The 24,964-nt window shown below is 42.0% G+C and overlaps 1 protein-coding gene across 10 annotated transcripts in view; it reads left to right on the top strand.

Annotated features, from left to right (window-relative positions):
- celf6 (CUGBP Elav-like family member 6) overlaps window positions 1–24,964 on the top strand; it is a 245,313-nt gene that overhangs the window by 138,374 nt on the left and 81,975 nt on the right. For all 10 annotated transcript variants that reach the window (XM_061765619.1, XM_061765614.1, XM_061765616.1 and 7 more), the window contains one exon: window positions 10,429–10,477. In XM_061765619.1, coding sequence (XP_061621603.1) covers window positions 10,429–10,477 — 49 coding nt within the window. The remainder of the gene's footprint in view (window positions 1–10,428; window positions 10,478–24,964) is intronic.

Raw genomic sequence — 24,964 nt, 5'->3', positions numbered from 1 at the left:
TTTACTTTGCAGTTCTGATGTTCTTCGTTCAAATCTCAGCTCAGGAATTTCTGTGTAGAATTCACATGTTCCTCTATTGCTTGTGTGGGTTTTTCTCAGACATTCCAAAACATGTTAAATTGTCCATAGGTGTGAGGATGAACCACACCCTGGACTGGTGGCAAGCCAAGTGCCAAAGAAAGTAAATGGATGGATTAAATCGTATTGAAGGAATTATGGGAAAAAAAATACATGAAAAATACTAATTAATGTATTCTATCTTATTTTTATATTTAATATAATTTTCAATTTCACTTAATTATTCTCATTTGCATATTTTAAATTTTTTGTAACAAACAAATGAAACATTAGACCGAGGCCCAACAAAACGTATAATAAATTAAACATAACTACACAAAAAAATACCAATAATTGAGTATTATCAAGTTGACAACTTGAACAAAGTTGACAGTCACTAGAGTCAATCCAGTGTGTTAGGTTGTAGACTCTCTCTCTCTGAATTTTCTGAACTCCTGCTCGGATGCCAAGCAAAATAATACTTCATAGAGGACTTTCAGAATCAGAATCAGAATCAGAATCAGAATCATCTTTATTTGCCAAGTATGTCCAAAACACACAAGGAATTTGTCTCCGGTAGTTGGAGCCGCTCTAGTACAACACTTTTGCCAGAGTGGAGATATAGTTTCTTCGAACAGTTGAGACGGGAGGAACAGCACCTCTGCTGTTTTCAGCCAAGTACTGCACTTGATTTTGCTTCGATTGCTTCAAGACATGATGAATCAACAATCAATTCCACACAATTAAAACTCTGTCCATCCCTAGCTGTTTCTTAATACAGGATAAGATCGGAAACGAGCAGTAAACCAACCAGCGCTACCGGTGTGGGGTGGGAGTGGCACAATTGACAGAATTCGATCCATCCATAGTTAGGTATCTAGTTCGGTTAGGCAGACGGTTTGGGACAAGACAGGACAGGGTCAATAAACCAGTCAGTAATACTGGTGTGTGGTGGCAGTGGCACTGAAATGATGAGACAAAGTTGATTTCAAACATAATATTGGAACATGTGTATTCACTTGCCTGGCTTCTTTAACTTCTGATCATGTCTGTAACAATTTAAAATTCAGCACGATGTGTTTTTAATAATTTCTGTAAGTACACTCCACAAGTGACCATATGTATTGCAGCAGTTCATATAGCTGACTTTCATGCAGCCTGTGCGAAAGGGCCCTGCCATTGACTGGTGACCAGTCCAGGGGTAGACTACACACTGGCAAACAAGGATAAGTACAAAATTGGACAGATGAACTGTCAAATTATTCCTGTCTGTGACTTTAGAGTGCTGATGCCTTCCCAAATAGAGCCCATCACAGACAGCATTAAATAGCAGAAGGGGTTCAGAGCTAAGAATAGGCAGAATTTCTCCACCGTCCACCATTTTGCCAAGCTGTCAGACCGCATTCCCTCTCCCTGCAACTCCACACTGAGCCCTGCTCGTGTGTTTCATATCACTTGGATTCTAACCCCGTCTGCTCCAACAAACTCGGCCAACTGAAACTCTCCGGACTTCCTGGCCTGGCGGGGAGGCGGCAGTGAACACACGCTCCAATTTGAGAGAGAGCAACGTTACTGCTGCGCTGGCCCTGTTTCTTCTTTCACGCCGGAATGAGGGGCAGGGTGTCCTGATGTGTGAGTGATGGGTGATGGAAGGTGTAATTCGGGCTGGTACAGCGAGGCTTCTGCTCGATCTAGGAGCTTACCTGTCAGGGAGATAGTCCCTGAGGGAGATAATTGTATTTTAAACCTGGGTGGATTTTTAACAACTATGACGAATGGATCCTGAGAGCCTTTTTCGTTTTCTTTTTTTTTGTTTTTTTTTTGGGAGTAGTGCACATTTACCCATGATTTTTTTTAATGCTAATTCAGACTAGTTTTTATTCGTTGTCATCAAGAGCCACGGGTACTTAACCTGGATCTGCCTATGAGGCACACTTTTTAAAATTCTGCTATAACCTTTTAGAAGTAAGAGTTTTAAAACAACACTAAAAGCAAATAAAATTCAAATATAAAGTGTTAATACCCTGGGCACATTTTTAGTTAAATGTATTTTGATTTGTTGAATGGGTATCTTTTAGCTGAAAATGACAAAGGGTATTGGTCAAAGACTGTAGCTATACAAGAGATAAAATAACCACTACTTTCCCTATTATTTATATTTGGAGCAAAATGATTAATACTCTCAATCCTTACAAAACACAAACCTTCATCTTAAGACCCGCTTTCGAGAAATATATCATATACTGCCATAAGATGGACAGCATATACAGTACAAAAGTAGCACTAAACATTTTACTGAATCAAAAAGCCATTTATCAAGTAAATGTATGTGTTCTCTAACCGGAGCTCAGCAAATGCTGTTGTAGATTATTCTCGAACTCACCATAATTATTGAAAATGGTGCATAAACTTGCCTCTCCTCAAAATTGCAAATTATATGAATACAATTTCTATAGGTAAAAAAGGTCACTTGAAATATTTGTGAATGTCTGTCCTACCCCAGTTTATTGTGCCTGTACCATCATTTTAATATCCATACAACCATACTCACCATAATCAACAACCATCAAGTAAAACAAAAATATGGGGCCATTGTTTCATGTGGTAATTTGCCTTCACAAAGGAGGATTGTCTATCTCATCAAGTGCCATTGGCTCTTTAAGAAAAGTCATTCAGCATTAAACACCTTTAATGAGCGTTGAAGGCTGTAAATGGCACCAGCAGCTCCAACGAAAACACATCCGAGCAGCGGGAATTAAAATAAGACGGATCAAAGAGATAATGGCGTATTGACGTGGAAATATGTGATGGCTTTAAAAAAAAAAAAAAGTATGCTAAAATGAAAAGTTTGTTTGTTTCCCCCATCGAGTAGGTTTTTGTCCCACTACAGCTTGTTTGTCTGGCAGTCGGATTGCATGGATACGATCACCATGGTTTTCAATTTTCCATGGACATTGATACAAAATAGAGTTTTATTGGAAATTTCAGCGCTCAGCAGTAATGCGTCGCAGCAGTGTTTGTTTTGCCGGCCGCTGTCAATCAAGCCCAACAGGACAAGATAACCAAGTAAATGTAATATGCCTGTGAGAACAACATTTTGAATTTCTCCGGCCATAAGTTGGCAGCTTGGCAGAATGAAACTCCGCCATTTTTCAGCAAAGGTCTGACTACACTCTCTGAAACACTTTTGACACATGTCAAAGCCAAAAGTTGAGCACAGCTGCATTGGATTTTGTTGGTTACACAGGTTAGTGTTAGCTAACAGCATTAGCGTCTGATAACCGGCAAATCCTTGATTGCTTGGTGAAGTTGTTTACATGGGGGCGGTGGTGGTGCTAAGGGGGTTATTTGTGTTATTTGGGTGTTGTGGCTGCTGCATGCATCACATGTAGTGACCCACTTCACAAATTGACAAGTGCATTTCACTCGGGGGAAAATACAATCTTTGTGGTGGCTGCTGTTCATGGTTGCTTTTTTTTTTTTTTAAGACTCGCTGTTCAACATGCAGCTGGCCCGAGTTTGCATTTGGTCAACATGATGTGAAAAATCTGTACTCACCGTTGTACATGAGAAGGGATGACCAGTGACTCGCTTCCATGAGACAGTGCCGCTCCCTCAAAACTGTTTGAATTCAGCAAGACATAAAATAGGGTGTGTAGAGTGAACTGTTATTCTTGAACCTTGGGGTATTTTGACAAAGCATGTCCCAGACATGTTTTTAAGACAACTGGGAACTGTTTTAAAATGTGGAGGGGAAAACGTCTTCATTAAATTGTAGGCTACTACTTAGTTTTGAAGACAATTTAAAAAAAATACTAATTGCAAGGTCTTAATGAATTTTTTCGTAATTCAATGTTTTTTTTCTTTTTTTTCCCCCCAAGCTGCAGCAAGAAAGTGCAACTGATACTGTTTTTGACTAATTATATTGTTCAGAGTAATACTGTACATTTGCATTTTGTTAATCAATAGATCAGTCAGGCTTTGTATTATTGATGACTTTAAGCACCTCAATTGATGAATACATCTTAGAGAGGCTCATTAGCTGCCATTGGCACCATGTAAAGATGTACTTTTTCTTCATTTTCCATCCCAGGAGACTGTTTTTCTTCAAGGAGAACACATATTTGTCATGCAGCACCATGATTGGCGCAGCTGTTTCAAACTTAAGATGAGTAATGTGACTGGCTGAGAAGATTCATCACAGCTCCTTAAGATTAATATAACAGTTCACAAAAAAAGACAGTTCATGTTATTCTTGAAGAAGAATAGCAGGTGTGCAAATATCCACAGATTACATTTTTATTACAGCATTGGCAAAAAAAAATAAAAATAAATAAATAATAATAATAATAATCTAAACTGCTGACGTCACATTAATTGCCAATTAATAAATTGCGAAGAGTGGAACAAGCTATGCCGCAGCAACCAATTAGAGGTTTTCTAGTTTGGTAAAACAGTTCAGTTCAGTTGTAATTAACATTTGAGTACAATATTTACTATTTTAGTTTGTTTTCAAACATGTATTAGGTTGAATGTTTATTGAAATTTCATGTCCATACATTTTATTTGAATCATTACTGAAGTACAGTTTTTTTCCTATATTTTCCTACATTTAAACACAGTGTTAATATTGAAACCAGTCCTAATGTTACTGTAGTTTACAATATTATTGAATCTTTAATCAAATCAAAATCACTTTTTAGGAACAAAAAACACTGCCTTGTTTTTGATAAACATTTGAGCCTACAATGCTACTGTATTTTAATGTTGGTCATTGTGAAGACACTTGGAGAAATATGTATTTTTGTTTAGATGTAAAGAGTTTGAGAACCACTATGCTTGGGCATTAAGTTAACAGTTCTAATGTTTTCAGACTGTCGGGAAAAATGAAAAAAAAGAAAACATCCGTCCTTGTTTACTTTGAGTATGCCTTTAGACAAAGCATGGTCAAGCGTGGTCAAAGGCCAGCACTGACCTTGTCCCGCTTCCTCTCTGTGGCACTGTTATCAATCTGACACACTAAGACTGAGCACACACACACCTACACACGTACACACACAGTAAATGTTCTTCAGTGGAACTATGCAAGCAACCTCCTCTCTTCCACACTATTGCTTTTCCAACCCTCTGTGTCTTAAGCACACTTTTATTCATCACAAAATAATGGAAAAATATAGGTTCACTGCCACAGAGTGGTAAAAAGAAAAAAAAAGAATGTATAGACATAAAGGAAATAGAGCATGAAGGAGGGGAAATGTAAAGGGAGGCGAGGAAGGTTGAATATATTTTAAAAAAGTGGGGGAAATGGCAGGGATGAGGAAAGAGAGAGATGGGCTCTCTTAGTGCGTCAGCGTAGACGCAGAGCTGTGAGTTCCCAGGCAGGACAGCATGAGCTGCCTATTTGTCAGCATTGATCAAGCCATTAAGGGGCTGTGGAGGGAAGTATATTGGTTTTGGAGGCCAAAAGGGCACAAAGAAACAAAAATAAAGCAAGACATGGACTGGAGGGAGGTGGGTGGGGGTGACTTCAATCCCCTACAGCCAGACGTCTGCTGGATGAATAAGCCGGACGTCTTTGTTTTGATGTTGATTCACGCTTTTTTGTAAAGGCCCGACGGGAAAATGCTAGAAATCGTTTCACTGGCGCTGGGTTCACACTGCTAAGTGCACAAGTCTGATTTAGTGCCGATATCAGATTTTTTTTAAAGTCCTTTTACACTGCTCTCCTGTGTTGCTGGATTGCGTGAAAGAGACAGACACGGAACGTGTGGACAAAAGCCACATTCAAAGTTTCCGGCTTCAGAGGCAGAACAGCAGCTGTGCGAAAGGTAATAGCACAAAGTAGGAACCTGGGGTACAAAATCTGACCAAGGCTTATGAGACTGGCTGTCTATTTACCTGTATTTTTAGTCCCTTTCACGATGGCCACCTAAGTCGTCTTTTTCATGGATTGACCTTGTTTTTTTTTGTTTTTTTTGTGGATCTTTCACAGTTATGTGAAGCGTGCTAGTGCAGGATGGGCGGTTTAAGTTGACCTGCAAATTTGCCAGCTTCTGACAAAGCATCAGAAGTTTAACACCCGAGACTCATCGCCTCTGCCGTTTTGTATTGAAAGCAAATGACACCGTCCCAGATACCGGTTCTTTTGCGACCATGCATCTAATTATCTGAATGTGTGACGCCACAACAGCTGCGTGAATGTTTGCTTGGCTACCAGAAAAGCAGTGTAAAAGGGGCACTCGAGTGACCCATATTGCTGCGTTGTTACAATCACTGAACACATGAAATCACCCTCACATGTCCAAAATGCATACAGCAACACATGGGCACTGAAAACACAGAAGCCAACAGTAATAAACAATGCAAATTTTTAGATCTATGCCCGGGAATCCCAAACTGCAATGGCCCTCCCAGGGGTATGTGAGATTAACAGTGTAATGGCGGTCCATCCATCCATCCATTTTCTTTACCGCTTATCCTCACTAGGGTCGCGGGTTGCTGGAGCCTATCCAGCTATCTTCGGGCGGGAGGCGGGGTAAACCTTGAACCGGTCGCCAGCCAATCGCAGGGCAAATAGAAACAAACAACCATTCGCACTCACATTCACACCTACGGGCAATTTAGAGTCATCAATCAAACTACCACGCATGTTTTTGGGATGTGGGAGGAAACCCGGAGTGCCCGGAGAAAACCCACCCAGGCACGGGGAGAACATGAAAACTCCACACAGGTGGGGCCGGGATTTGAATCCCGGTCCTCAGAACTGTGAGGCAGATGTGCTAACCTGTTGTGCACCGTGAGGGCGTGTAATGGCGGTATGTTATAATAATTACACCTTTGCGACTTTGTTTTGGGATATTTTTTTAGGTTGTGTGCAGGATAGTGGGGGTACACAAACTCTGTCAGGATGTTGAATGCGGTCTGTCGCTTAAAAAGTTTCGAAAGACTGGACTGTGCTTTTGTTGCAGTTTCCATTTACCACGGGTGTGTTGTTAGGATAGACATCTGTGTATCATCAATCGTTCAACGTCAGGCTCAAATCGACAAGGTAGATCTGAATTGTCTGTTTACGGGTTTACACTGTAGTTATTGGCAACCCTTCAATTTTTTGGATATCCGATTGGATGCTTTTGCCCCCTCTTTCAACTACCATGACCCATATCTGAATTGGGTCACTTGAACCATGTAGTATAATTCCAGCCTTAGGCGGCATTGCGATACTAAAATCCTTATTACCTAGCTTCCCCGGATAGACCAAATGTGATTCGTCTTCACTTTGTGTGAGCAAGGGTTGGTGGTTGGTGGTTGCTTGGCCCAAGGGGGATGTACGCTACCTCTTGCCCAGGCTCTGATGAATTCATATAATTAACTCAGCCTTGATCTGTTGGCTAATCCTGCACTCCGTAATAAGGGATTAAAATGTCACCTAAGCCACCTGCTGTTATTGAGCCTCGAGACTTTTTGTGCTACTGTGAGGGGGGATGGGGGCGGAAGGGGGAGGGTTTTCTTTTCCTGTGGAAAGTTGTTTGCGAGTAACATTCTCCGCAAGAGAACAATATTAGGGGACTTAGCTGCTGCCATGGGCAAGTCCGTCCTAGCAATAACTCAATAGTTGGCCCAGAAGTTGCAGCGACTGAAAAGTCCTGGTCAGAGACAGTAAAAAGGGACAGGAAAGTAGGACATGCTGAAAGGTGTGGGAGTTGAGAGAATTTTTCTTGCTCTCTCTCGCTACGACCTCCTTGGACCTAGACAAGAAAAAAAAAGGAAAAAAGAAAGAAGTGCCAATTGGTCGGCAAACTGCCTCGTCTGCCTGCCGGGCGCCTCAACTCTGTTGCCTAGCAACGCCAAATGTACTTTTGGTATGTCTATTGACTCTTTTTGCAGGGCGGTGGGGCTCAAGGCCACTAATGAAGCCTCCTGCCTAATTGCTGCCGTTTAAAAGTCCTCAAAGCTGACTGATCACCGAGCTGAGAGGTCTTTGGGCCTTGAGGCCCTCCTTAACCTCTTAGGCGAGACAAACTGTGACACTTACATATTTAAAACAAGTACACTTAACACTTAAAGTGCTACAACTGACCTACATTAGTTCTGATGCATGACTGGTGCATACAACAACGACCTTTATCCAAGACACAGAAACATTGCTAGCTAACATTTAGGCATAAACAGTGTAGGATGATAGCCTCTGTGTCCTTACCGCTGAACTGAGCTAAAATCACCTTTCTACCTTTTATTGCCATTGAATACTGTTTAAAACCAAAACTCTGTATGAGCCAGGCATTAGTTGTGCATTTTGTGCATTGGATATGTCCTCCACGTACTGTAGCCTATGTACGTACTTTGTCAAGGAGTATACGGATGGTTGTTTGTCTCAGCATTGTTATGTTATTGTTACTTTAAGCAGGAAGTTGCTACCCATGGAGGGAATGCCACTCAAATGAAGGTGATTGTTATTCTCCTAACTTGAATTAGTTATGGCCCTTTACTAACTTCTACTAGAAAGGAATGGCTCAACTATGCTCTCTACTTGCCTTGGTTGCAGGTGGTCTCCCCCCCCCCCCCCCCCCGCCCCCCCCACACTTCAAAATAGTACAGCCTTTGTACTAAGAAACTTCAAAAATGCTCAGAGTGAGACACACTAACAAAGAACAAAATGGCGTATTTACAGTATGTCTGAGGGCAGACTTTGCAATATTCTATGTACTTCAGCGTTATTAGACTCCGCAGATTACGTTACTGCTACTTGCATGAAGTTGCAATCTAACAGCACAATGGGAAAAATGTTGTTGAGTTGCCATTCAAATGAAGGCAATTTTCATGCTCCCACCTTGACTAATGGAACTTTTTTCAGTTTCCAGTTCCAAATAATACTGCCTCTGTAGTAGTAAATTGTGAAAACCACACTGCATTGAGCACATCAGTCAGATCGAGACATACTACCAAACAACAACAATGGAGAAGAGTGTATTTACTGTACTTTCTTTGTGGGATGACATTTTATTTCAGAGGAGAATGAGGGGAGCAAGAAAAGGAAACACTGAAGCAAAGTGTAGACTGTGAAAAATACTGCAGCGTCCAGATCTAAGGCAGAGCAACATGGCAGCAGGTCTCGTTAATTTTCAAATCTGTTTCACCAGTCAGGTGGCAGGAGTTGTTTTGGTCAGCCATTTGGTAGAGACTAATTTCTAGAAATAGCTTTTAGCACCCGGCTGGTGGTAGCTATTTTCGCAAATGTAACCATAGCAAGTAGAGCCGTGGTGAGCTGACAAGGTTGCATATAATTTTTTAATGAAGTTTGTCAGAGGCAAAATGTATAGCTGTTTATAAAGAGCCTTCACGCCTTCATCGATGCGCCATGTCCATCCACTTTGTTCAAGTGTCGTAGCATATTGCTGGGCGAGTACATTGCATCCCCGGGGTGTCACCGTGTATCTGCTCGTCAATACATGCCCACCAGACTCAGCTCTATATTTAGTTCTATGGTCCCGGCTCATGTCAACTGCTGTCAAGTGCTGCACTGCCACGGGGCCCGACACCCACCGTGCTACCCGAGCTGAGTGATCTGAGCGGGCAGCGCCCTGTGCCATTCACATGTAGTCGGCTAGACGTGCCCACGAGTGACAAAAACACCAAAATATGACGCATGTAGCCTGGATAAGCAAGGAGGATGCGATAAAAACTCCAGCTCAGGGAGGAAAGAGGAGACCTTAAGTACTTGTCTGTTTCCACATCCAAACTCTTGGGAGAGACTCAAGATGAAACAGGACACATGAGCACAAGAAGAAATGGGAGGGTTGTTTAAAAGGATGTTTTTCATCTTTGTATGGCCACATTTCCCCTGCAAAATTGATCTTCAGATCTTGTTTATTGATAACTTACGGTTAACCTTTTATGAGCTATCCATGGGGGCTGTGCTGACCAGAGTGGTGGCATATTGGCAGTGATTCAGGGAAGGCAGAAGGAATTGATGATGGCAGCGAAAAGAAGGGATTGCTGAGGGTCAGGGACGAACTGGTGACTGGAAGTCTGGAGTCAGGAGGGGACAGGAAGAGTGAGGGCCAGGCCTGAAAGGACCTCTGCCTGGAGGTGCGAGAGTGGCTGATGTAATGGCATTAATCTCTGAGCACCATCTGACACTTGGTGTGGCTTCGTCATAGAAAAGTGCAAATTCTGCTGAATTATGAGGGGAATTCGGGCATCTCTAGAGGCAATGCCCTGGAATAATTAAACCCAACTGCTGGGATTTTTGTGTTTAGCTAACAAAGCACTCATGACACACCAGGAGCCCCCGTTCACATCTTCTTTAGCCTCTTGATGAATTAAGTCGCCCCTATTGTTTCTCGCTAACCATTCCTTCTTTTTTCTCCCCAGATGAATCGGCCCATCCAGGTGAAGCCAGCGGACAGCGAAGGACGGGGAGGTAAATAACCTTAAAAAACACACAGACAGATACACAAGTGGTACAAGCACAATCCTTAATATTCTCCTCTCACTTCAGACGCACTGGGAGTTAGCAGTGCGGCCCATAATATAGGTCACTTGCTTCTATTGACTTCCCATCTGTGCGAGCAAAAAGGGGGCTGTCGGGGTTCACAGTCACTGCAAGCGGGTCAAAGACAAGCGGGAGAAACATGGCGGAAAGACGAAAGGATGGCAAGCAATAAGTAGACACACTGAACCTTATCCGTGAGACTTCAGGGAAAAGGCATTCACACACCGAAAAGCCAAACAAACCTAAACAAAGAAGCCCTGAGCTAGACAATGTGAAGGCACTATTGAAAAGGAAAATTGAAAAAAAAAAAAAAAAAAAAAAAGAGAGGACAGCCTTTTAATAAAATAGGTTCCATTGTGTACAGAAGCAGACCATTTTAGGGGAAAGGTGTTATACTTTAAGTACCATTTTAAGTAGTTTTTTTTGTTTGTAATTGACAGTTTCCTCTTATTACTGCAGCTCTCAAAAATAATCATATTCACGTTGCAATTTTCAAGCTTATTTTTTTTTATTATTACAATTCACCATGGTCAGTCAAACTTAAAGCTGGAAGCAGTGATAAATGGGCCCTCCCACCCCCTTTCCATGGCAAATGCTTGAATTTATAAATTATAAACTTTGACATCATACTGTGCCCCCTTTTCATGTCATAGGCAAATAAAAGGTTGTGATTAGTGTATATACCTGCTTCTGATCATACTAGTCCTTGAGTTCACATAAAATAGCTGCTTCAAAACAAAAAGGCCGACTTACTTTCAATTTCGTGTATGAGTCCTTGATACTTCCTCATGTGTCTTTTTATGATGGACATGTTCACCAAATTTCGAAAAAAAAAGAGTGTCGATAGGTGAAACTTTTGTATGGGGGCTACTGTTCTCCAATTGGCCTCAAAATTTTTAGTGTTGTCTTGTTTGGGACTCCAATGGTAAATTTTCAGCAGGATACACATGCCACAACAAGTGGTGAACATGTTTGAGCAACCAAAAAGGTAATTCATTTCAGAAGACTATTAATAAATGCAACTCCAAGAGTGCATTGGTACCGCCTAGTGTACCTAGCTCTAACTAGAAATACATGGTCATCAACAACCACAATGTATCCCAATAGGTATTCCAATTGTTCCTGACTCATGGGTGTCAAACTCATTTTTGTCATGAGCCACATCGTAGTTATGGTTTCCCTTGTTACGGCATTATGACTGTGGACCCATATAAATGTATGATCGTCTGACTCGTCTCATATTATTACATATACACAACAAATGGATGGACAACTAGTTTTGAAATCCTAAGCCAGTAAAAAATAAAAAAAAGATTTCAACCATTTAATCCATTTTAAATGGGAAATTGGTAACAAAAAATGCTTTCAAGATGTGAACATTATTAAAAGTGAATAAAATTTGCAATTTTGGTATTTTAGCAAAAATCGTTAATTATTATTTGAATGATTTGCTATCACAGGCCACATAAAATGATGTGGCAGGCGGGATCTGGCCTCTGGGCCTTGAGTTTGACACCTGTCTGTATATTCACCAGCGACATTGTTCAACAAAGTTTCCAATACCATACTCATCTCAAACATATAGGAGCTAACGTCTGTGTTTTGAATCAAAATGAGCAAAATATGTCAAAACAATGAATATCCAAGAAAGAGTCACCTTTTCGAACCCGTGTTGAGCTTCATTGAGAACATTATTATTTACGACATACAGCCACTTAGAACGAGATCCCCAAAAATCTGTAACCTATACCTTCTGCCCAGAATAGTCCCCACTTTCGTACGCCGTAACCTGAATTTGTACATAAATCGCAATGCACCGTAGTCCATCACCAACCTATGCAAACGCAGTAGTAAAGTCATAATTACTGTACATATTTGTATGAAAAACATTTCTAGTTCATAAATATAAACAATCAAATGGAAAACAGTAGGGCAGTAACTGATCATGCATTATTGTGCCGTGCGATGACGTATTCTTACGCCATTGCACAAACTGGACTACTGGGCACCTTTCGTAAGCTCAAAACATTGTATGTTGGGACTGTCGTAAACTAAGGACCCTCCCTTAAATATCTGCAGATGCTGCTTACCTTAACATTTGTGTGTGCACTCAACCTTTCAATCGTCACCCCATGCTAAAATATAAATTTTCCTCCTAAATTAAGCGTAATGTCTGGCACCGACTCTCAAGAGAAGGCACGATGACACCTTGACAGACTGCATCATTTCCGTGACTACCATCACAGGAGGTTAATGCAGATGAAGTCAGTTAAACATGTGCACGCTGGGTGGAATTGGCTATAAGTGAATCGGTTGGCGTCTGCTTGAATTTCTGGGTGGAGATGTGGATAGGATCAGACTGAGCCACATTGGTGATTTATCTGCCCCAAGTGTGAATCGGATGGCTCATTTTTATTGGCGCACACACGCCCAAAGTAGGTCTTATTTTTGTCATGTTGGCACTTTAATAAATGGACATCTAAAAACGGGCAAAGTCTGACCGACAAGGCTTGTGTGGGAGCCAATTGGCATTCTCACCAAGATAAATTAAATCTCTAGGCTAAAGAGGGGAGGATGGATGGATCCCAATATCAATTACTACCCCTCTTTCTCCGAACGGGAACGGAGACGAACAAGCAGTGTGAATGAAATACAGACGGCTCTTAGGCTGGCACAGCCGCCGCTCGTCTGTTAGATGAAGTTTCTATATGGAAGGACAGGCTCAGTAACAGCACGGATTGAAATAAGACCAAGCAGACGGGCCCCAGCAGAGATATTGAGCTTTAACGGCAAAAGGAAGTCGGCCGCCGGCAAGGGAAGTAAACCACAGTCACGGCTGACAATGAAATGAGATTTACTATGAAGCTGTGCGGTTAAAGGGAACTAGACAGCCCGGGCTGACTGCAAGAGAGGAGGTAGCACAGGATTCATTTGTGGAATGACCAGTCGGGTATAATTCGCAGTAGAACCCACTAGATCCATTGTCACATGTCAATTGAAACATTTGGACCTTCAGTATGAAGTCACATTTATCACGAGCGAGACATCAACAATGAAATCTGTGTAGAGGTCTCGGTTTCCTCAAGCATAAGGCATTAGAAGATGTTCTACCATTTGGTGGGTGCAGAAGACCGCTTTTGTGGAAGCTCTTCCTTGGAGACATCAGATGCCTCGGGATATGTCGGGAGGTGAGTAATGCCAGAGTGCAAAAAACCAAGGCCTGCCTGCCATTGCAGATGACATGTGTGTCACTACCCAGGGATTATATCCTCCTGAAGCTTCAAATGAAGGCCCTAATGCCACATGAAGTCTGTCCCAATTTGAAGTCTCCTTTTCATATGCTGCCTTCTTTTACGGGTCTCATCCCAGCTGCTTCACACTCAGCTGCGAACTGCTCCAGTGAGAGTTGGAGATCACGGCTTGATGAAGCCAACATCTGAGAACCACATCATCTGCAAAAAGCAGAGATGCAATACTGAGGCCACGAAACCGGACCCCCTCTACGCCTCGGCTGCGCCTTGAAATTCTGTCCATAAAAGTTATGAACAGAATCGGTGACAAGGGGCAGCCTTGATGGAGTCCAACCCTCACCGGGAACGAGTCTGACTTACTGCCAGATAAGCGAACCAAACTCTGACGCTGGTCGTACAGGGACCGAAGAGCCCGTATCAGGTGGTTCGGTAGCCCATACTCCCGAAGCACCCCCCACAGGACACCCCGAGGGTCACTGTCGAACGCCTTCTCCAATTAGACTGGTTGGGCGAATTCCCATGCACCCTCGAGGACCCTGCCGAGGGTGTAGAGCTGGTCCACTGTTCCAAAACCACACTGCCCCTCCTGGATCTGAGATTCGACTTCCCGACGGACCCTCCTCTCCAGCACCCTTGAATTGACCTTACCAGGGAGGCTGAGGAGTGTGATCCCCCTGTAGTTGGAACACACCCTCCGGTCCCCCTTCTTAAAAAGGGGGACCACCACCCCAGTCTGCCAATCAAGAGGCACTGTCCCCGATGTCCATGCGATGTTGCAGAGGGGTGTCACCCAGGACAGCCCCACAACATCCAGAGCCTTTAGGAACTCCGGGCGAATCTCATCCACCCTCGGGGCCTTGCCACCGAGGAACTTTTTAACTACCTCGGTGACCTCAACCCCAGAGATAGGAGAGCCCGCCTCAGATACCCCAGACTCTGCTTCCTCATGGGAAGGCGTGTCGGTGAAATTGAGGAGTCTACCCGGACTCGATGTCCCCCGCTTCCCCCAGAACGTGAGCAAAGTTATGTCGGATGTAGGAGTTGATTTAACAAGGCTCGACTTAGCTTTTATCTCCGTAGACCACAAAAACTGGGTCCTGCAATTGGAAGTCTCCTTAAAATGCTGCTTTTGTTTCCCATTATTTGCTAAATGCCTTGCTACTATCATTGATGGCCTCTCATAGCCCACTTTGCATTACACAATTCAGGCTGGAAAACAAGAAGTCTCTATAGCCCAGAAAGCCAATTATTCAATTACAAATTAGCATCAACTGTATATGTACAGTACTTTTTTCACATCAATAGTAACCATCAGTCTCTCCTTTACTTTGATGCCAAGATAAACCATGTAGACCTTGTAGATGCAGACAAAAACATATTTAATGAGAAATTACTCACAGCCCAAGCTCATTTTGAATAATGCTAACATGTAGCCAGCTAGCATCATGAATCATCACACAAAGCCATTCCTGTACACAACATTCTCTGCAACTGTAAAATAAATATAGAACATATTAGCCACAACAGCAAGTGCTGACATGATTTTTGAAGGTGTCGTCTCCATAAACAATATAACTGGGTCCTCCAAAATATCCCACCACTGAACTTGGTCAAAACTAATGACTAATTTCTCAGTTTTGTCCATGGATTATTGATATAGAACGGAGCATGGAAGCAGAGCTTCATATCTTCTTATGGTCTTAGTCTTCTTTTAACAATTTTCTTTCTCTTTGCCCTAATCTATTCATCTGATACAGACAAGTGAAGCATGGAACCTCAACTCACTTGCTCTATTGACAGTCCGTGGACGGCCAAGCTATACATCTCCATTCAAAAGCCTCTGCAATTTGCTTTATCCCAAAATGGGCAAGAATGAGAAAATGTCAACTCCTCTTTACACTCTGTCCCTCTCTCTCTCTCTCTCTCTCTCTCTCTCTCTCTCTCTCTCGCTATTGGCTTTCTTCTTATGCCGTCTCATTGGTACGCTGATGCGAGGAGAAAGATGAAGCAACTGATAGTGAGGTGTGCCAACTGCATGGAGGAATTCAAGAGATAGAAGGCCGAATGAGCGAAAGGGGCAACGACAACAGGATGAAAAAGTTAACAGAGTGATAGAGGCAGCTGAGTGAATCTCAGTAGTAAATCTTCTGAGAGCTGCCCCCATTCCCTATCTCCTCCTTGCCTCGCCCGGGAATATTCTCCCCCTGACCTTGTCTAAGAAGAAAAGATGGGAGCAAGATTATCTATGATTGGAGATGGCCATTATCTAAACACAATCTCTGAGCTGGGGTCCCATTTCGATCACCACTACTGTCAGTTTGGAGACGCGTATGAAGAGACTGACGATGGGTTAGCTGGCAACAGTTTCTACTTTCATTAAGTCTGATAAATGTTCTAAAATGTCCATCAATCTGGACTTTTTTCTCAGTGTGCCACTCGCCGTACATTTGTATAGCATTGTGGGCCTTTTGGTATTGAAGTGGTTCACATACTGTGTGATTCAATCACAATTGCCTTGTGATTGACTTGGGATCAGTCCAAGGTGTCATCAACTCAACAAGGCTCTAGTGACACATTTCCACTGTTGAAACAGGGTACTAGTCTACCAGATACTATGAAGTACTAGACATGCTGACTCAATACAGTATAGGTGAGGCAAACCATTGCAAGCCACTCATTCGTTGAGTAGATTGTCCCAACATTAAACTTTTGGCTTACCCTGTTGCAGTTTTATATCAGGAGGCTAGGGTTATTTATTTTATACTCCAGTCTCCTCTTGGGTGTTTTCTTGCTGCCCTTAATCTCTTGGATTAAATGTGTCTCCTCCCAGTATGTACAGTATTCTGTATACATTAGATCCTTGTTCTCTCATTCTCCTTTCTTCCACCTGATGCATTTTATGTGGCATGTTTTTCCTCAGTTTCCTATGGAACTGCTTTGAATTGGAAACCCAATCACCGGTACTATGAAGTGAAAATGGCTTAAATTGGCTGGAAAGCCTTCAGGCCCTACCATAACCCCGAACAAGATAAGTGCTATGGAAAATGGATGGATGGATGTCCTCCTTGTTTATTAGCTCCCCCATACTTGGTCTTTATTGGATGCTTATACAGTGCCGAGAGCATCGCCTGAATTCTATTCCTAGTGGTCCGGGTGTGAGCCTTTTTTAATATCCCCACGCCTTTTGTCTGTCGAGCTGAAGGGGAGTCTCTGTGAACGGCTCACGTTTGTCCTTGCCAACCCGTTCTTCAGAAGAGTGACCCCAGTCGGGGCAGTCTGCAGATTGACAGGACCTTAAGATGTCGCGCAGTCTGCTGTCATAGCCCAGCCCAGCAGGCATGGGATAAGTGAGGGCCCGCTGGCTGGCGCAGTCTGGCAGGCCACACGGGAGCGGCTGTCTGGAGGAACCTCACGCCGTTAGAGGACTGTGTTCCACTTTACATGCAAATGAAGCCAAAATACCCCTCTGTGCCCCGAAACTACCGCCCAGCAAAACTCAACCATGGTGGACTGTTTTGAGTGTGGGGAGAACAAAGCAGGGATTGGAAACAATAATATATTGAGCTTTGGGAGAGGGCCTTTGGACAAAAACCGCACCAGGCAATTCCACATAGGTATCCCCTGACTGTTTTGCGTGCACCAGAAGGTTTCAAGCTCCCCTCGGTATACAAGTGTTAATGCATTAACACGTACACAGCCTGTAGTTCTATCGGAAAACTGACAATTCAAATGTTTGTTTTCGTCCAATTATTCCCATTCTCCATCCGCATGAAATACCAGTGCATTATGCAGGATATTACTATCATTACACCTATTATTAAGCAATTCATTTCAATATTGCACTTGAAAGAGACAGCATAATTTCTTATGTGCATTCAACTCAATGCATGTTGGCAAAGAAACAACGTTAAACAAGAGGGTTTCAAAACTCCATCGAGTGTGAATAATTATGAGAATGAAAAGCAATGATTCCCTTCAATATCAAAGGTTTTCATTAGGCTTTCTGTGTTGCGAGGATGCTTTTCCCAGCTAACAACCTCATTGACGAGAACACCTCTCAATAAAGTTACCAGTAAGATTCCTCATTCAAGAAAACAGCCATTGCAAACTGCAGCACTGATTGTCCAGCACTCTCATCAGCATAAACACTGTTTAACCTTTTTTTTTTTTTTGTCACCTTACAGTAGGCTGGATGCTGGTCAACATCAAATTTGTTTTAATTTTAGTCCATTTCGTCCATGGGAAAGATTGGAAACTGAATGTTTTAAACAACAGTCTAACATTAACTGTGATACAAGTAAAAAAAGAAGTCAAATTGATGGATAAAAAATAAATAAAACTGACATTTTGATGATGCGTGATGACGGATATGTGACTTAGAGAAGTACAGGTTGCTGTTGTCTGAGTAGCTAGGACAGCGTTCTGTGGTCTAAATCATTTTAATTATTTTCCATCATTAGTACCCTTCCGTGGTGCCAGCCAGCTCTCACCCAGTATGGCGAAGTCCCGTGGGATTTGCTCAAGGTTTGAGCTATGCATCATGTGTGACGACTGTTCGACCTCGGACGTTTTGTGAGGAACTTTTTAGAAGCATAGTCAAGCCCTTCCCTCCTATCTGAATCTGACAAGGATGTTATGCAATAAGATAACTACTATTACTATGCTATATATATATATATATATATATATATATATATATATATATGCTGGGAGATAGGGAAGAAACCATCCATCCATCTATCCATTTTCTACCGCTTAGTAGCTTTAGCAGGGACGCCCAGACTCCCTAGCCACTTCATCCAGCTCTTCCAGAGGGATCCCGAGGCGTTCCCAGGCCAGCCGGAGGACGTAGTCTCTCCAGCGTGTATTGGGTCGTCCCCGGGGTCTCCTCCCGGTGGGACGTGCCCAGAACACCACACCAGGGAGGCGTCAGGGAGGCATCCGAATCAGATGCCCCAGCCACCTCATCTGGCTCCTCTCGATGTGGAGGAGCAGTGACTCTACTCTGAGATCCTCCCGGATGACCGAGCTTCTTACCCTATCTCTAAGGGAGAGCCCGGACACCCTGCGGAGGAAACTCATTTCGGCCGCTTGTATCTTGTTCTTTCGGTCACGACCCACAGCTCGTGACCATAGGTGACAGTCACAGTGAGACCTAGGGAAGAAACCATCTCGTGGAAAGAAAAAAAAATAAAAAATTCCATGAATTGACGCCCCCTAAAACTGGACTTGAATATAATTGCCTTTAAATAGTTTAAACAAGGCGGCACGGTGACCGACTGCTTAGAGCGTCAGCTTCACAGTTCTGAGGACCCGGGTTCAATCCCCGGCCCCGCCTGTGTGGAGTTTGCATGTTCTCCCCGTGCCTGCGTGGGTTTTCACCGGGCACTCCGGTTTCCTCCCACATCCCAAAAACATGCATTAATTGGAGACTCTAAAATTGCCCGTAGGTGTGACTGTGAGTGCGAATGGTTGTTTGTTTGTATGTACCCTGCGATTGGCTGGCAACCAGTTCAGGGTGTACCCCGCCTCCTGCCCGATGACAGCTGGGATAGGCTCCAGCACGCCCGCGACCCTAGTGAGGAGAACGGCTCAGAAAAAGGATGGATGGATGGATGGATAGGTTAAACAATAACCATAACCAATGATCCCCACAAAAAATATAATATAATGTCTACCTAATCTTATATTACACTTGAAAATAAGGAGTTTAAAGATGCTTGAGCTTTTTAATAGGCACTCAGCAGAGCAAAAACATCAACATGTGCGGTGAAGATTTTCCGTAACTTCTGCTACCAACCCAGGCTAAACTAACCCCGAAATACAAAAATTATACAACAGTCGAGATGTATCGCGTCACCATACTTCCTTGACACCATTTCCTACTTTCCTATTAGATTGGCCTTTGACACTATCTTGTAGAATCTTGGGGTGTTACAGAAAGAGCACAAAACCGTAAATACTGTAGGTGAGTTTTTCAGCGGTGGGGGTTCACTGTACTCAACCAATCTTCTCTAAATAAAACAAAAAAGTAGACCATTAAGAGCGCTAGTGTTATTATATACATTATAATGCAAGAGTTGTTGGATTGTATGAATGTGATCAATTTGCTGCCAATCCAGATAAGGACTGTTTGGCCTTCGTAGTGGTCTTTGCTGTAAGAGTGGTATTTTAGTGCATTTTGGTCTTTTATTGAGAAAAAAAAGGAATCCATGAAAAAAAGTTCAATAGCTGTCTTCTTCATGAGGCAAAAGCACATGGAATGCTCATTATCCGCCATAAAACAGGCTCGGCTAAGAAGCAAATGGTGCCATTTAATTCCAGACTGATTCCCTTGGCTGTCTCGCACTTGGGAGAGCAAATAGATGATGTGAAATAAAGCCCAACTCAATATTAAAAACACTTTTTAACATTTTATACAACCATTCTGCACACCTTCATGGGCGAGTGCTTCTGGTGGCGAGCCTCGCAGGCACACCCCAAAAATAAATAAATTAATTAAAATCATCTCTGCAAATGAGTCCATAAGAAGTGCAACTTCTCTGTTGTGCTGCCTGGAACATTATGCTGCATCTGAAATGCACCCGGCGGCCTGGTAGGCATCTTTTATTATCGGGTGCAGCTGTCCATGCTTTGTGAACACTACTACCAAGCCTCCTCGACAATAGCCAGCAGGCATGATGGGATGGAATGGTGAAAACAAAAGATATTTTCCATGGCAAAGGAGCAGCAAAGTAATTTATATATATATATATATATATATATATATATATATATATATATATATATATATATATATATATATATATTAAAAAAACAAATAATTACTTGTCTAGAGAGAGAAAACAAAGTGAAGAATGGCAATAAAGGATAAAGAGAAGGATACGATGCAAGTAGAATATTATATTGGCGAGAAAAGCGTCAATCTTGACAGCACATGGCTTCTGTGAAAAATCTATTAGTTTTTAATATACCATGGGGATGGAATGCGAAGGCAGCCTGGTGACAAGCAACTGTCAGATCTCGGTTGTGTTCTGATAACTTTTCTGATCTCCATTTGTATGTACTGTAGCATAAGGGAGACGCCACATGCATGTTTTGTCGCAGTTTATAATAGTTTCCACTAGGCTTTACACGATCAGGATTTTTGGGGCCAATCAGCGAGTTTAAAAAAAACGACAATCCATTTGGAATCCATTTTTCTGCCTCTATTTTCTTCCTGCCGTCCGTCTCTTCTCTGATCACAGGTGTTCTTCATTCTCCTCCGGTGTTGTTTGTTTAACGTGTCTCGCTCAGAGTGGTACGTTCAAGGTGTTTGTAGTTTCCCGTGGAAAACGGTCCACCTCAAAACTGCAGCGCAAAAGGAGCTAATGCACCATATTTAGAAATCAATTCCAAAACTATTAGTTGATAAAGTGAACTTCTGCCGATTCACAGCTCGCAATCCAGAAATTTACTAATTCACATATTTTCCTTTGTAATCTATCTTCAGCCAATCGCTGAAAATGTGTCATGGAAGCATGTTAAAGCGATATATTATGACTGGTTAAAATATTAAGAGTTACATTTAGCCTGGGTTGTTAGTGGAAGTTACAGAGAGTCTTCGTGGCATGTATATGTTTTTGCTATTCCAAAGCTAACACATGTTGTAGGTCTTGTTATTATTTGGGTTGCAGAGGTGTCGTACACACCAGCGTTCTTGTACTTACCTTGTTTTTTAGGGTAAAGTTGTAAGATGAGTTTGAAATTATATTAAAGTGTTCAGGGATCCTGTTTTTTGTTATACAAAGTATTTAGTGTATATCAGAGGTAGGTAGTAACGCGTTACATTTACTCCGTTACATTTACTCAAGTAACATTTTCCATAAACTGTACTTGCAAGAGTACTTTAAATGCACCATACTTTTACTTCAGTATTTATGTGAAGAAGGATCGATACTTTTACTCCGTTACAATGATCAACATGCCGTGCGCTACTTTTATTTATTCATTCTTGCTTGTGCGCGTCTATATTTACACTCCATCTTTGACTTCCGCATAGGGTGCCCGTTGCGCCAATCAAACGTGATCACGAATGTCATCCATCAGCCAAAAAAAAAAAAAACAGCCGCGTGACTGTTTATTTTACAGACTCGAAAAAACAACAGATTTATCATGCAGCTCTGAAATTGTGACTGCCCAAACATGGAAATTCCAGCCCACTTCTAACTTCAGAAAATACCTTGCGGTAAGTTGCAGATGTTTCTATTGTTGTTTTGGCAATGGATATGCCAAGATTAGCACTTTCCCTATGGTGTCGCACACGCACGTGCACACACAATCAATACTTCTGTTCAGCAAACAGCTTCTTCATGAAGTCATTTAAGGGAATAAAGCAAATAATGTTTCTGTAGCGCCCAATGCATGTGTTGTTGGTTTTTGGGCAGTTAAGAATTTAAATGGTGCCAGGTGTGTGTCAACTCCCAGATATAATTATTTTTTCAATTTTATTTGATGTTCATGCTCTGATTTAAAAAACAAAATCTGAAGTTTCTCACAAGTTACTCTTTACTTGAGTAGTTTTTTCATTGAGTACTTTCTTACTCTTACTCAAGTAAATATTTGGATGACTACTTTTTACTTTTACTTGAGTCATATTATTCTAAAGTAACAGTACTCTTACTTGAGTACAATATTTGGCTACTCTACCCACCTCTGGTGTATATAAAGAGTTACAATTTTGCAGGGTTAAAGATTGAAAGTACAGTTTCCAAAGGTCTTCTGCACATTGGCAGAGAAGTGTTGGGTTCATCCTATATGTTGCTTCTATATGAAGGACCTCAAGCCTCTTAATGCAAATATAGGACTGCACATAAGGGCTCTCTCTTTTTTCGTGCCTCTTCACTTTTAATGGATTACCGTACACTTTAAAGTCGCGGTGTCATCCCCTTACGCAGAGGGTGCATTACACGATATTCATATTCATAAAATGCCAATTTAAAGTGCGCAAGTGGCCATGGGAGATGTGTGTGGAGGGGTGAACTTGTAAAAATCCAGCACGAGCAGCTTCGGAGACAGGTGCAAAGAGCACTAATTAATAGCAATCAATACTCGGGGCCAGGGCAGGCGGCGGGCCGGCGGAGACTCTCTCAGGTCAGGCAATGAAAAGATAGCAAGCGCCAAATTCATTCTTCTCTCCCGGAGGACGGCTCTGAAGTACACTCACACTTCCTTTAATGCCTTCACTGGGGTGTCATTTATTTTTGCGTTTGCCAGCACATTTGGAAAGTTCATTACCTCGCTCATGGCTTGTTAATTAGCCTTGTAAAGCCACCATTAGATCTCCTCGGGCTAGGACCAAGATGAGACTTTTTTTCTTTTCTTTTTTTTTGTCCCACAACATTACCACACAGTATGGGGGCCTGTGAAACTGTACTCTGCCCATTTAACAGGGACCCCTCAGTGGAAATCTGAAAGTTAGAGGCAAATTAGGACACATGTGCTCTGGACAACCAGTAGCCTTCCTTCATATTTCCTCTTTGCTTCCTTGAACAGAGGTCAGTCTCATTTCCCTCAACATATGTTGAAGCCGAATGTCCAGGGACAGGAATTTGACTACATTTCCTTGATCAAACATTATTTAAATGGAATTTATTATGGACAATTTACTTTTTAATTTCTTGAACAGTATACAAATAGTTCTCTGGAGTGCCTTCCCAAACCTCAAGTGTGAAATTAATCAACCGAGTAAATCTTTTTTTTTTAGCTGCCTATTTCTGAAATTGTCTGTTTGTGAGCTGTGCTGCACTTTCACCCCACTGTAACAGTGGGGTTAATTTCCATTATAACTGCCCCACACACAGTTTCTCCAGCCATGACACAATCTGCTAAACAGAATGAATATATATATATATGTCGAATAATCTTAATCTGTAGATAATCGACTAAACACTTTGAAAAATGAAGGCCTATCCCTAAGAGAAACCCTGTTATATGAGACAATTGTCAGAATAAATTATTATTTCAAAAACACATTTTTGACATTTAATATTGATGCATTGTAAATACCAATTAACTGCTGTTGTTGATAGTTATGCTCATAGCTATTTGAAAGATTAATATGGGGAAATGGGGAAACTATTTAATATTTTTGGCCATCAGCAATTATACTAACACATTTAGAAATTACCAATTAAATATAAAAAATTTATGTAGTTAATATTTGTGCCTTCAAACATGAACGCTATACTCTATAATTTATCAATTAACTCTAAATAATTTGAACGTGTGTTATTTCCTACCTTTCAAAGCAAAGCAATTACAAAATTTGTAAAATTATAAATTAAATATAAATCTCAATATAGTAAATCAAAAATTAAAAATGAATGTCTGGTGACTGATGGGCAACACAGTCAGAGTCAGCAGGGGTCTGCTCCTGCTCACCCCTGACAGTGAACAGAATAAGCAGTAGAACATGGATGGCTAGATATTATTTAATCCTTACTGCCTTTGAAAATGAAAATCAATGTTTGGAAAAAAGTATATAGTATTTAATATTTTTCTTGATAAGAATACCCACACCTAAAAACGAACGATGAAACCATATGAAACATTTACGAAAGACCCTGTGGTGCAGTCCACGTCTAGAAAAAAAAAGCTAGACTCAAGGATTCAGCAGCGTGAAAAGCAGCAGCAGAGCCAAGGCGCCGAAGCCTTATTGATTACGCAGGTACTCATTTGTGTAGCTAAGCAGGTAGCACTTGTCTCATTTGAACTTTACAGAGATGGAACAGGATCCGATTTTCCCGCCGCAAAGGAGGAGATGGCCCCGAGTGCTTTATTTTTAGACCAGATGCATCTAATGGGGCCGGGCAGGTACAGGAGGCGTCACATCTGTTGAGGCCCAGGTGATGCTCTCACCATCCTCACCTCCCCACCACCACCACCACACCTCAGTGCTCCATACCAGTCAAATGACTCACGTGGAAGATCAACAGTGTCATTGCCAATAAAGTCCTTTTCCTCTCGCTGCCACTTTCTATCAGTGCCGGCGACGGGCTCATCCTTGTAACCATTTTACTTCACAACATGGCTGTATTGGAGATGAATAATTTAAAAGACATAAAAGAAGACGAATGCTCTGTCTATACCAGGAGGATAGATTGGGAAAATTAAGCTTTCCAAC

This window comes from Phyllopteryx taeniolatus, chromosome 2 (genome assembly GCF_024500385.1).
Source record: "Phyllopteryx taeniolatus isolate TA_2022b chromosome 2, UOR_Ptae_1.2, whole genome shotgun sequence".
Lineage (NCBI taxonomy): Eukaryota > Metazoa > Chordata > Actinopteri > Syngnathiformes > Syngnathidae > Phyllopteryx > Phyllopteryx taeniolatus.
Note: the sequence above shows the minus strand (reverse complement) of the source record. Positions and strands in the feature narration are given on the sequence as shown.